Genomic DNA, 14,835 nt, shown 5'->3' on the forward strand with positions numbered 1-14,835 from the left:
GCTACGAAGGGTGTAAGTTATGTGTCATGTCTTTGAGTGCTTGCTGTTAGACCTTAGTGCAGGATCTTAGTGTTCACATGATACCAAGCTCAATATTCTAGGTGTAACATTTTGGGAGAGAGCTGTCGGCTGGACGGACATTCCCTCTGAAGTCTATAGCCAAATTTGTCTTCATTACAAAGCAGAATACAACTTCTTTTGCTACTAAATTCGGCTCCGGACAGTGATGACTTATTCTCAGGATTGGTCATCAATAGCCGATCGGCAGGTATCTGACATCTGGGACCCCCACCAATGCTTGAAGGGGCTGCCCAGGTTATGCTAGCTCTGCGTCCTTGTCAGTATCTATCTGCATGCTGTGTCTCTTGTGGCTGCAGGGCAGTGTGATCACAACTGCTCGTCCTATTCAAGTGAAGCTGTAGTTACATTGCTCCACCTCTAACCATTAAAGAGGATTCAGCGCTAGCTCGAGTGCTGCAGCCCCTTCAAACAGTTCGTTGGACCGTCACCGATCTGATAAATGTAGCCCCCTTTTAAAGGGATTATCCAGCTTTTTGGACCCTTTTTTTTGTGTCAACCCCAGCCTGCTATACCTGTTAAAATCATATTTACCTGCTCCCTACCACTCCCTTCAGAGGTCTTCCAGTCCCCATCCTGTGAAATTTCAGTTGGATGGGGTCACATGCACCACTGCAGTCAATGACTGGCCTCAGTGGTGATGTGGCCGCATCAGCACACATGACCTCCTCTATCTGAATGTTTATGGGATGGGGGCTGGAGCTGGGGAACAGGTGTATATGGTTTTATTCAACAGCTACAGCAGACTGGGGTTGACAAAAAAAGGTCCAGTATTATGAACAACCCCTTTTAAAAGTGTTCATTTGTGAAAATAATAAGACATGAGGATACACCTTATAGTCAATCAATGAGTCCCATAGTCTGTACTTATCTGCCAGGGTCAAATACTGGACCCGACAAATACTTAAATTGTATGTCCCACGTTAAATATTGTGGGAGCGTCTAAATTCTGACTTGGTTTGAGCCAAGATTTGGCACAATTGTAGTGCAATTTGTCTCCTCTCATTTTAGAGAAATTGTATTACCTGCCAGGAGTGCAGGACTTCGATTAAAAGTGTAAATGGTCTGCAATGTGCTTTGCCCCATTCTATTGCAAAGTTAGCCAACCTATAGGCTGCATAAATTTAGATATCCGTGTCTAGCCATGGACTAAGTTTATATCCAGCATCAGCCGCTGTGATAAGTTTGTCAGATTTTTAGACTCTCAGCTTATGTTGTCTACATATTAGACAGGATGAGTAAATCTGCCCCAATGCGTCATCACTTTTTTTGTTTCTAAGTTAAACATATTTTTAAATAATGTTTGGCAATTTTTTATTTTGTCTCACTAACTACGGTATATTCTAAAAACAACTGCAATATTGCAGCTTTGGCACTAAGCCTAATAATAGGCTGACTCCTGTTCTGTGGAGAGAACCTTTTTTCTGCAGTCATATCATTATCATCACAAGTGGGATTACAATGACTGAAATCACCCATGCAGTGATGAATATCATTAACAATAGACGATGGACATAAGTTCCCTACTCCCCCCCCGTCCTGCATAACGACCTTTGCGCAGGCCACAGAACTTGTCCAGAAACTTCTCCCATAGTGGTCAATGAGTCATCTCCATTCTAAAACATCCGATGGTCCATGCAATTGCTGTAAAGCATACAGCCGGTCAGGCAAGATGGCTGCCTGCATAATCTGGTTCAGAAAATGTGTTATATAACAGATTTAAAGCCTCTTGCTATCTTTTTTGTTCTTTTATGTTCTGGGACTTGTTAATGTAATTATTTCAAGTTTTTCAGCGTCATCTATTCTTTAGATGTTATTGCTAATGTAGCTAGATGCTTAGATGGATGAGAAATCTGGCTCATCCATCATTAGCGCCTCACCCACACCTTCCCAAAATGGAGCTGAGTTGCCATGGTTGTAGTCTTCTCTTTCTGGATTGTGTGTGTTAAGTGCATAAAATCAGTGAACCTTTTATTAGGCAAATATCAAAGTCACACACAGATGTTCATCTCCTCAAGCTTTGAAAATCACAGTTTGATCTTTTCATCAGATGTCAGCGATTGCTGTAATAGATAACAACATAATTATATTTTTAACCACTGAAAGGCAGGAAAGTCGGCTGAATACAGTTGGCCTACAAATCGGGGAAGCCTGTCCTACCTACACCAGTCCATGCTTCTGACTGCACCTTCAGAGAGCTCCAGCAAGACTATTTCTAACATTTCCTTCCAACCCTCATTAATCTCTTTACTGGGGTAACAGTCCAGCTAAGGCTACTTTCACACTAGCGTTGTTTTAATCCGGCGTTCAATTCCGACACTGGAACTGCCCGCCGGATCCGGAAAAACGTGTGAAAACGGATTACATTTGAATCCTGATCAGGCTTTCGATCACAATGGAAAAATGCATTGGAAAAAACGGATCCGCCATTTATGGACTTTAACTTTTTTTTCACATTTTTCGGGTTTAACATGCAAAAGCCGGATCCGTTTTGACTGAACACACAGGGCCGGATCCGGCATTAATGCAAGTCAATGGGAGAAAAGCCTGATCAGGCGTTCAGTCAAAGTGTTCAGGCTTTTTGGCCGGAGGTAAAAATACTGCATGCTATGTTTTTCTGAAAAGCCTGATCAGTCAAAAAGACATCCTGATGCATCCTGAAGGACTGACTCTCCATTCAGAATGCATTAGGATAAAACTGATCAGTTCTTTTCCGGATTTGAGCCCCTAGGACGGAACTCAGCGCCGGAAAAGAAAAACGCTAGTGTGAAAGTACCCTAAAGTGGCTGATCTGTATTTCATTATCCTTCAGAGAAACTTCTGGCACAGCTTTGCTATTTGACTTGACTGGCAGATGCAAATCTAAACCTATGCTTATTGTACATTGTTTTAGTGATGAGCCATTAGCTTATTACCGGTATCTTCCTTTTCTCTATCAGAGGAAATAGATTTGATAATAAGGGTGCATTCAGACAACTGGAATTTCTGGAATGGGTGAGGACCGAAAAAGATGCGGACAGCACACAGTGTGCTGTCCGCATCCGTGGTTCCGTTCCACCGCCCCACACATATTTATAGAGCATGTCTGCAATTTGCAAACCTCAACGCATACAAGGTCGTCTGAATGTAGCCTAATGGAGGAAGTGTTTTACTTCAGCATCAACGTCCAGTGTGGTTTTGTTTGAATAGTTATGAAATCATCCCTGTAAGATAAAATCATGGAGTAATGTAGACTTTAAAGAAGTAAAGCAAAAATGCCCCCAAAATACATATAACTCCATTTCTAATTTCACTTCAAATGTAGTTACAAGAACAGGAGTTGTAGCTTTATAGCTAGCCCTGCTGAGCCCTGCTTTAGAGCTTGTAGCGTACTATTTTATTAATACGATTAATCTTTATTTCACATTACCAGATAAACTCATCCTGAAAATCCCTTGGAAGAACTTGTATGGCGATGCAGTGGTTGCTACTCTGGAAGGTTTATATCTATTAGTGGTACCTGGCGCAAGTGAGTAACAGCCGCGTTATTAATGCCTCCATTCTGTAAGTCATTTACTATAATTTCATAGGGAATCCTTTGCGTCTAATATCAGAAAAGCTCACGTTTTGTAATAAACTAGAGGTTCAGGGCAGTTTGAACAACTGTAACGGCCGATATGGACTAAAACATGTATGGTCGTGTCTGTGAAATAAACGTTCACCAGGCGATTGTTTGCTCAGCTGCTGTTCAACCATCAACCGACTTCTATCTTATGTGTATGGCCAGCTTAACATCTGCAGATGGCCAAATCTGTGGCATGTGAAAGGAGCCTAAAAGCCAAATTGAAAGCAAAGTTTTTAGCCACATAAAACCTCAAAAATTGGATCAAGTCCTGTGAGATGTTTGTCCACATGCCAGTTATCACCACTTGTACCAAACTGAGAGGGACAGAATCCTTGAACGGTGTCTACCCAAACCATCAGAAGGTGTTTGCATGACATTGGGCCATGAGACAGATACCAGCTTCAAGTGTTCCATTGGCCTCACGCCACTGTTCTCAAAGGCTATCATGATGCAAAGCAAGATGGCAATAGGGGCTGGAGTGGAGGTTTATTCTCTTCAGCAATGAGTCCCGCTTTTGTCTCTGAAGCAAGATAGCCAGAGATTAGTTTTAATGCGCAATGCCTTGAAGAGATCTTCACAAGGGAGCATCACATAGTTTACATTTGGTTGTGGAACCAGTGGTACGGCCATTTCTCCAAGGTGTCCCAGGAGCCGTTTTCATTAGGACGCCAGGATACATGTTACTTGTACTACTGTGAACAGCCTTCTTGGCCTCAATGTACCATGGCCTGCAGCATCTCCAGACTTGTCTGCCATCGAACACGTCTTGCCGTCTTTGGCAATTGCAAAGAGAGCTGCCAGCAGTAGATCTTGATGAATTGCGTGCACAAGTTCATTCAGCCTGGCAGAACATTCCTCAGACAACAATTAATAACGTCATTGATAGTATGCCAAGATGTGTAAGTGTGTATTTCTGTGCGTGGTGCTTATATTCAATATTGAATAATTTAAGATGTTAACTTGCAAATGTTAGAAGTATTCAAAACATGTCTATTAATCCTGTGATTTCCATAATGCCACTATTTTTCCTTCTTGGTGTTGCAAATTTAGGTTGAAGTTTGCACTATAGTGTTTTTAGAGTTTTTATTTTTAGTGTTTGTTACATAATTACTGCCCCTCCCAGAATTTGATGTGTGTGATTTTAGACAGGGCTGAGCAATAGAAACTATACATCAGCTGAGGCTAGATAGTGACTGGGTGGATGCATATGTGGATGGGCTGGAATGCCGGCAGATAGTAATCTGAGTGTGGTGATACAAACAGCCACATTTCACAAACGCTGGCAGTGATTAATCGGCATGTGGTGATACAAAAAAGCCACATTGCGTGAACGCTGGCAGTGAACAACCGCATGTGGTAATGCAAATAGCCACATTATATGAACACTGGCAGTGAATTTGTACGTGGTGAGACAAATAGCCACATTATATGAACACTGGCAGCAAATAATCTGCAGGTGGTGAGTTATTTGAATGAGGCCATATAAATGACCACAGTATGTAAATGAGCAATTTGTATGTGGTAATACAAATAGCCACAGTGCATGAACGCTGGCATTGAACAATTGATATGTGGTAATACAGACAGCCACATTGTGTGTGCACCTAGTGAATTGAGCAGAAAACTGCCAAGTAGTGTTGCGCAGACTTATAATAAACAGTGTGGCTGCCTGATCGCCTATTTGTGATAAGTCCTTACCGTCCCCAGTGGCCACTGTGGATGGTGACAGATGGACGTGAGTCTGTTCCATATAACACAATGTGGTAATAACATCCATAAACATACAGATAAATAAAGCACCCACTCAGTCCTCCCAGCAATTCCAAGACTGCAAGTCACATATTGCCAGTCCCTGATAGTTTTAATTGTTCATGATCTATTGTCTGTAGGTTTAATTTTAAAGGTACAATTAAAGAATTCGTTTTATATACATTAAACTTTTTTTGTTGGGACCCCTAAAGGGATTTTTTTGGTCTGGATGACCTTTTGTATAATAAATCAAATTCTTATACCTATTATTGCCCAGTAGTACTAACCCAACTCACTATGTTTATAGTGTAGCTAGACTACTGCCTTCCTTGTGCAGTTTTTCCCATTTAGAAATATTAACAAAAATGTTGTCCTTTTTTGTTTCATTCCCCCCTCCCCCCCCCCCCCCCCAAAAAAAAAACAAAAAAAAAACGCATTCTAGGATAAAAGTTTGTAAAACTTGAAGCTTTTGCTAAATTCATATCATACAACTACACAATGTTTTGAATTTAAAAACATGCGTTACTGTTAAGGCCTACATTGAGTGAAAGTGGTCCACAGATATTTTTGAGCTTTCTGGTGCATAATGCAAACCAAAGCTGCAAGCACAGTATGAATGCAGCCTAATGCCTCATGCTCACAATACATTCTATCGATGGGAGCAAGAAAATATTGGACACACACAGGAGCGACTGATTTTTGAAAGATTTAATTTTTTTCTCCCCAAAAATCAGATCTCTCTATGTGCATGAAGCATTACAAGTTTGTTTGAAAGGAGTTATGTATTTGCTAAATTGCTGATTCACAGTAGATATAATTTAGTACTATATGATATCATATATTTTTTATTTTTTCCTGAAAAGCCTGCATGTAAGTGATACTTCCAGATGTCCTGAAAATTGTTGTAATCGGCAGACTTCTAATAATTTGCTCGTGTTGTAAATGGAATTCCAGTGTGGTAGTGTGTGTGTGTTTTTTTATTTTTTATTACTGTATTTCCTTAAAGGGTTGTCCAGCCAATATTTTTGTTTTTAAGAAGATTCCGAATGGTGTATAAAATAAAAAAGATAATTCCTTACCAATTCCTCATTGCTCCTGTTCAAATGACTCCCTGGTCCCCCACTGATACCTGCTTGCTGGTCCTGCTCAGCCAATCGCTGACTGAAGTGATTGCCTGAGCAGGTATACTACATGGAGAAAAGTATTTGGACTCACGTCTTTATTGGGGATGAGCGAATTGACTTCGGATGAAACATCCGAAGTCTATTCGCATAAAACGTTGTTCTAATAGTGTACGGAGCAGGAGCTCCGTGCAGTATTAGAATGTATTGGCTCCGATGAGCCAAAGTTATTGCTTTGCGAAGTCTTGCAGGACTTCATAAATTAATTTGTACTGTACAAACCCATTGTGGTTTGGTTCCCAGGTCTTTAAAGACAGTTTTGAAAGAATGGGTCGTTCTGAAGAGCTCAGGGAATTCCAGGTTGGTCCTGTATGGCTACCGTTGCAACAAGTCAGTTTGTGAAATTTCTTCCCTCCTAGATATTTCACCATCAACTGTGAATAGTATTATAGCGAAGTGGAAGCATTTCGGAACCGCAGCAACTCGGTCATAGCAGGGTCACAGTGCGTAGGCAAATGGTGGATAAAACTCGCCAACACTCTACTGACTCAATAACTTCAAACCTCCATCTGTGCACCAAGTGCTTCATGGAACAGAGTTTACATTGTCTAGCAGCTACATGCAAACCTTGCATCACCAAGCACAATGACAAGTGTTGGATGTAGTGGTATAGCGCACATCAATGCTGGACTCTGGAGCAGTGGAAATGTCTTCTGTGGAGTGTGATGTCTGATGGATGAGTTTGGGTTTAGTGATTGCCAGGAGAACATTACCTACCTGACCTCATTGTGTCATCTGTAAAGCTTGGTGGAAGAGGCATAATGCTAATGGATGACTGTGCTTGAGTGCACAAAGCAAGGTGTGGAAGAACTTAACTTGACTGGCCCCTGAACTCAATTCCATCCAACACCTTTTGGGATGAACTAGAATCAAGATTTAGATCCAGGTCCTCTAGTCCAACATGAGGGATTGGCCTCACAAATGCTCTTCTGTGTGAAATGACAAAGATTCCCACAGACATCCCCAAATTTTGTAGAAAGCCTTCCCAGACAAGTTAAAACAGCTTTGCCAACCACATATGAATGCCTGGATTTAGTATGGGATGTCATAAAAGCTCCTGCAGGTTTATTGTGTATCTAAGATGTTTTGCATGTGGACCGGGACCAGCAAGCAGGGGACCCATGAAGGTATAAACCAGAGCAGCAGAGGATTGGAGAGGCTACTCTTTAAAAAAATTTTTACTAACGTTTGATTGCAGTAACTGGAAGATCCCAGGATAATGTCTGGGGTATTCAGAGACTTGATCTGCATTTGTTTTGGTAAGGACATAAGAAACAGTTCAGTCCTGAGGCAATCCAATACTCATTACGAACATGTGATGTTCTGAAACCTCTGCCAGTGTGGCTGAAATAAAGACGAAAATAAACAGCTGATAGAGTGAACTTGCAGTCAACTAGCTTGTCACGACATCTCACTGGGTTCACATGGGAACAACATTTGGTTAGCCATAAGCCTTGGTAAGAGCTTGAGATGACGTGATGTAACCTATGGTAAACAAGGCTGCGACTACGACAAGTAATCTGGCTGTGTTTCATTAATGACACATGTAACGTACAGGAATTAAGGTTAGGGCCATATGAGGAAATTTGGTTGCATTGAAAATTGTGGTACCACCATGAATCACAGCCATCTACATCTTTGCAAGTGTTGTTAAACAAGCTCAACCGCATGCAATGTCTGATTTACTAATTTTAGAGCAAATGCAAAAGTCGTAAGAAATAAGTTTTGAAGCATCTCTACTGAAAATGTCGGGTGTTATTGTTCTTTGACGGGACCTCAGTGTTATAATTTATAATGCTGTGCATCTCTGCTTGACCTCAGCTGTAACGTTTTGTACTCTCATAATGCTGTGAGTGAAGTTCATTACAGTTGAGGTCAGGCAGAGACACACAGCATTATAACACCGCACAGTCTGGTTAAAAGAGCAGAGCCCACTACGGGAATTCATGCTCCCAAACAGCGTATATTTCACGCAGTGGACACACTCAGCTGAAACTGGCCATTGATGGGGACAATTGTTGTGTGAGAGTCATTGTTCACGTCACCTGTCAGCGGTGCTATGGCTGATCAGTGTGTAGGTGCCATAAAACTGTTTAGGCCTACTTCACACAGTCCCTGGTTGGTCAGTGATTGTAAGCTAGAACCAGAGTGGCGGTTACACAGAGATGAGGTATAATGACTCATGCCCACAACTGGATCAGTTTTGCCGTCTGCAAACAGTGTATCTGCAAAATGGATACAAACAATGTGCATCCTGCACTTTCCCATCTGCAAGTCCCACACTAGTGTTAACGTGCTTATTCTTGTCCACAAAATGGACAAGAATAGGGCATGTTCTATCTTTTTTGTGAGATGGTGGAACAGACATACAGATGCGGACAACACACTTTAATGGGTCCGCATGCGTATTGGATGCAGACCAAAAACAGTTGTGTGGATTGGCTCTAATGGAAAGATTTGCACCTTCTTTATTTTTTGACACACTCTAGGTGTTGGCTCACAATCGTTGACCAAATCGCTGAAGTGTGAACTAGGCCTTATACAGAAATAAAGCCACAAAACTGCACTGTAAAAAAACGCGTGCACTTACATAAGGTGTTTCACCTTCAAAAACCATGTGGACAATTATCGCAACGCAGGACGGCAATGACTACAGGAAGACGCACAACATATTTAATGTGGTTTTGTTGTGGTTTTTTACTGCATCAATAACGTGACACAACTTGAGGCTATCTTACACGAACCGTATAGTGTATTTGTAAGGCTACTTTCACACTGGCGTTTTGGCTTTCCGTTTGTGAGATCCGTTCATGGCTCGCATTAGGGATCAGTTTTGCCCTAATGCATTCTGAATGGAAAAGGATCCGCTCAGAATGCATCAGTTTGCCTCCGTTCCGTCTCCATTCCGCTTTAGAGGCAGACAGCAAAGCGCTGCTTGCAGCGTTTTGGTGTCCGCCTGACGAAACTGAGCCAAACGTTTTCTATGACACAATCTGGCACAAAAGAAACTGATCCGTCCTCCATTGACTTTAAATGGTGTTCAAGACTGATCCGTCTTGGCTATGTTAAAGTTAATACAAACGGATCTGTTCTGAACGGATGCAGACGTTTGTATTATCTGAACGGATCCGTCTGTGCAGATCCATAACGGATCCGCACCAAACGTGAGTGTGAATATAGCCTTAGCCAAAACCAGCCAAAAATTGCTGACCGAATATTGTCCATTTGAAGGTGGCATGATACGGAGTCAGTTTTTTGGCAAATATATGCATAAATTTGATCTTTTTAGTGTAATGTGAAAAAAATATACTTGTTTTTAAATTTTACTCCAGGCATGAAATATGATGCAGAAAAAGAAGAACGGCATCTTCAAGAGGCAAAACAGAGGGAGCTGCTCAGGATTGATGAGGCTCTACAGAAAGCTGCTGAAAAAGGTTGTTGTTACTGTAAGGTTTTTTTATCTGCCTTAGATTAAGAAGATTAGGAAAATCTGTTTCTTCGAATAAGGTGCTTAAAGTCCTTGTCATTTCTGTTACCTTTTTGCTTGCCTTTTGGATGAAGGAGTTCTTGGCGACTATTACAACTTACAGAGTTTTATGTGTAGTAAGAAACAGTCTGGTGCGTATAAATGATATTTTTTACACCATAAACAGCATTTCCATATGAGCGTTCATTCATTAAATTATTTGATTTTAAGTTTTTATGTGTTCTGTAAAAAAAAAAAAAGCAGCATATCCTTGGAGGTATTTCCTTTATTTATTTTTTTGACCTTTCTGTTACATGTGCACAGGATATGCCATAAATATCTGAAAGATCATAGCGCCCCACCTTTTTGGGCCCACAGCTATCTCCATAATGACAGTCCCCTGAACCCTGTTCCGCCTCTGTTGCCTGAGTCCACTTTGAATTACTGCTGTTGTCCCTGTCGTTATCACCTTCCAGTAAATACCAGCCTACATTTCAATAAAGGGAATGTGTCTACTTTTTAATCAAGTTCTTATCATAAACTTTTATATAGGCCGATGCTTCCGGCAGCTCACTTGCCATCTTTGCTGTACAGACTAACAAAATGGATGTCATCACATTAATGGTAGAGGAGGAATTTAAAGGGGTCTTCTGACAACAAAATTGACTAAATCGAGGAAATGGCAAAATGTCAAAAGGACCTTTACTGGACCAATAAATGTGGTGCTGCTCCAGCACCCGGCAGGTCATTGTTTACTTTGCTGCGGCAGCGTCATGTCCATCTACCCATGTGACTGCTGCAGCTAATCTCCACCCTCAGTGTTCTCAAGTCATACTCTACTGAGATCACTGATTTATATGGGTAGATGGGCATGCTGCAGGAAGATGAGCTAAGACTGATGGAGAGGACTGGAGCGGCAGCAAATTTATCTTATTTTTTTTTTTTATCAGGATTTTTTTAACTGACTTCACTGATCAGCTGTGTGAGAAGGCATTGGCGCTCACAGTAGTGCCAGTCTTATTGCAGCTTAGCCTAGACCATGTGACATTATTTTAATTGGTCAAATGGCCTAGGCCTGTGATGGCTAACCTCTGGCACTCCAGCTGTGGTAAAACTAAAACTCCCAAGATGTACACTTGCTTAGCTGTTTTTAGAACTTCATAGAAATGAATGGAGCATGCTGGGAGTTGTAGTTTCACCACAGATGGAGTGCCAGAGGCTAGCCATCACTGCCCTAGGTGCAGCTCAGTCCCATTGTAATTAATGGGGCTGAATTGTGATACCAAGCGAAGGCACTGACTGTACTTGGTGAGTTCCTAGAGGATCGGTCATCAGTAAAAAAAAAAAAAAATGATTTTAATGATTACAGCTCTATTAGGCACTAAATCAGCAGTATGATTCCAGTATTCTGTTCCGACGTATGCTAGACACTGCTGGTGCGTGAACGATCTTGTTTACTATATAAGGGTGTATCATGTTTCCAGCATAAATACCAGTATTTTGCCGGACAGATTACTGCAGCAGTATTGCATACGTATTCTGTGCCGCCAATGCTGCTGGTAGTTTAGATAAGGCTGGATAGCACCAATATACACACAGACACTGTGGGGCGCTGTATACCATCTCTTCCTGCATTGTGATGGGGTGAGAGACTGCATATGAACTTTCCCATTTTCCACGTAACACCCACAAACTTAAATGTATTTTATTGAGATTTTTAATTTTTTTTAAATCAAATCGTTTTTATTAATCGATTATGGTAAACTTATCTCTTCAATAATCAGACTAAATACAGAAAAATGAGCTATCAGAAGACGTCCTCTAATGATGGCGCAATCCATCAAGATACAGTGTACACGGTCATGAGCAAATATACATAGTGTAGACATATAACATAAGTCTAAACCCCCCCCACCCCACACTGTAAACAAACGCGCAAACACCCCTACCCTATCCTATCTCACAATATGAGTATGCGACAACCATTCATGCCACAATTTCTCAAATTTCTGAGGACAGTCTCTCTCTTCACAAACACACATCTCTCCATAGTCAACATGTCATGCACTTTCCGCACAAATTCGCCAACTGTAGGCGGACTCCCCTGGATCCAACGCTGAGCCACCAACTTCCTGGCCACATATAACAGTCTCCCTACTGCCACCTTGACAAGCTCATTCCTACCAATCTCTGATGCATAGCCCAACACACATACCTTGGAGTCCTTTTGCAATCCAATCGCCAAGTTGTTATTAATCAGGATCAGCACCTCATCCCAATATCTACCCATCACTGGACAAGACCAAAGCATATGCAACAGGTCCGCTCCCTCCTCCGAACATTTCGGACACTTGTCATCAGACCTAACACCAACCATCCGTAAAAATACCGGCGTTTTGTACACTCTGTGGATGATAAAGAGTTGTGACAATTTACCCTGCTCACTTAAAGGGAACCTGTCATGTGGATATTTGATTATAATCTAACTAATTATACACAATCATTAACTGCTAAAAAGTACCTTGGATGTATTCACTTACTGGTGTGACAGATGGTTACCTCATAATATACACACTAAGATGCTGCATGCCGCATGCTAATGAGCTGATTGGAGTCCAGCGTGATGTCATTGAGTCCAGCGTATATTTAATTCAGAGCTATAGCCACTCCCCTGCCCACCTGCTGCTGATTCCTATGGAAACAAACTGTCACTCAGCAGCAGGTGGGCGGGGAGAGTCGGGGGCTCATGAATATTCATGACTCATCATTATCAGCTGGAGCTTTTCAATACAAGATGTTGGCAGATTGACTGGGTCAATTAAAGAAAGTGACCCAGCATTTTGCTAAGAGAATCAGTCACTTATTTATGTTGCCCTTAGTTAGGACACCATAAAACTGGTGACAGGTTCCCTTTAAGCACACTTTAGTAACCGCCTCCAATATATCCTCCCACTGATCTTTGGAAATGGTTCCCAAATCGCCCTCCCATTTCATCATCCGTGTATTTTGAGATTTTATGTGATAGACCAACACAAAGTAGCAAGCATGTGTGAAAATGATACATGGTTTTTTAGAATTTTTAATAAATAAAAATTTGGAATGAATACATTTTCAAGGCAATGTATTGCTGCAGTTTAGCTTTTTTTTTTTTTTTTTTTTTATTTTTTTTTTTTTTTCCTCCTAAGGAAACATTAAGAGAATATTCTTCTGTAAAAATTGTGTGGCTAAAAACTGCATTGCTAAACAACTGTAGTTTTGATGTCCTCCAGAACTAGTCCTAGTCAGAGCTACCCAGCACTGTCAACAGTGCTACTACGCCTCTGCTCCCTTTAGCTGTAGGACATAGTGATGCAGTCTCGATCACAGTCTGCCTAAGGCATAAAAACTAGTGTGTACCAGTATACCATATGTTTACCAGGGAAAAATAAAAGCTGCATTGCTTATGGTTTTCCTGAAGAGTCCTGACTTCTGTAAACATAAACTATTTGTGGTTGTTCAATAAGATGTAACTTTTATTAATTTCCTCCATGATTTACATTTATCATATTTACATAACTTTATCATGCTGTCACCATGAGGATTTCTTCTCTTATTTTCCGTGTTAATTTTGGCTTGATATTCCCTTCTCCTTCTGTCACTGAAAGATCATGACTCTGGAAAGCCTCCATTTGTAGGCTCAGTGTACCGTACCTTGAGGCACTACTAATGAAGTATTTATTTTTTAAACATAGCAACTGTTTCTAATTATTTCACGTTTCTGTAGGTGCGAAAGCCAACAGGAAACTTGGATATAGAACAGGAGTAGGAGCTAAAAAGCACAGACTGGTATCTGTAGTGTAATTTACTAGTTACTGTTGCACAGTGAGAATATTTTTTTTAAGTGGTTTGTCCAAAGTTGTTGCAATTTGCAAGAAAGAGGCACATGTTGGAAATCGCATTTGACACTCATCTCTGCAGGTAACCTGTACTAGTAAAATGAAAGCAGGGGTGGAAATACAGCATACCGTAACAGTTGCTGTGGAGCCTGCAGTTTCATTGGGGCCAAGCCAGTAGCTGAGACCATAGCTGGATGGAAGGGAGGCTACTTTAACCTCCTATCTCGGGCTGTATAGCAGCTAGAAATATGTGCTGGGTCTTGTTTTAAAGATGAGCTTTAAAACAAGACCAGGATCACAGTGCTAGCAACCATACAGCTAGAGACAGAGCTTTTAGAAACTGGGTCAGGAGTGAGATCTGCAAGTATTCCTGTATTTTTCGCCCTATAAGGCTACGTGCACATGACCGTATGTGTTTTGCGGTCCGCAAAAAAAAACGGATGCCGTTCCGTATGGCTTTTTTTTTTTTTTTTTGCGGATCCATTGTAATAATGCCTATTTTGCACTATTTTTTTTGGCGGAGCAACGGAACGGACATACTGATGCGGACAGCACACGTTTTTTGCGGACCTATTGAAATGAATGGGTCCGCATCCTATCCGCAAAAAAAAAAACGGAACGGACACTGAAACAAAATACGGTCCTGTGCATGAGGCCTAAGGCGCACCTAGGTTTTAGAGGAGGACAAGAAGAACAAACTTTTATAATCAGACCTAAGAGCCCCAATCGAACCCCCCAGTCTTAATGAGACCTCGCCTCAGAGCCACAATCGGACCCACAATGTTATTCAGACTTTGGCTCAGATCCCCAACCAGATCACAGCCCCAATGTGAATAAGAACCCCCACCATTAAGACCCCCCAATGCAAATAAACCGCAAGCG

The 14,835-nt window shown here is 41.3% G+C and overlaps 1 protein-coding gene across 2 annotated transcripts in view; it reads left to right on the forward strand.

The window, feature by feature from the left end:
* Window positions 1-14,835, forward strand: part of VPS13C (vacuolar protein sorting 13 homolog C) — a 355,707-nt gene that overhangs the window by 39,473 nt on the left and 301,399 nt on the right. For both annotated transcript variants that reach the window (XM_044279821.1, XM_044279822.1), the window contains exons 4-5: window positions 3,491-3,586; window positions 9,945-10,046. In XM_044279821.1, coding sequence (XP_044135756.1) covers window positions 3,491-3,586; window positions 9,945-10,046 — 198 coding nt within the window. The remainder of the gene's footprint in view (window positions 1-3,490; window positions 3,587-9,944; window positions 10,047-14,835) is intronic.

The sequence above is a fragment of the Bufo gargarizans genome, chromosome 2, assembly GCF_014858855.1.
Source record: "Bufo gargarizans isolate SCDJY-AF-19 chromosome 2, ASM1485885v1, whole genome shotgun sequence".
NCBI classification, from domain to species: domain Eukaryota; kingdom Metazoa; phylum Chordata; class Amphibia; order Anura; family Bufonidae; genus Bufo; species Bufo gargarizans.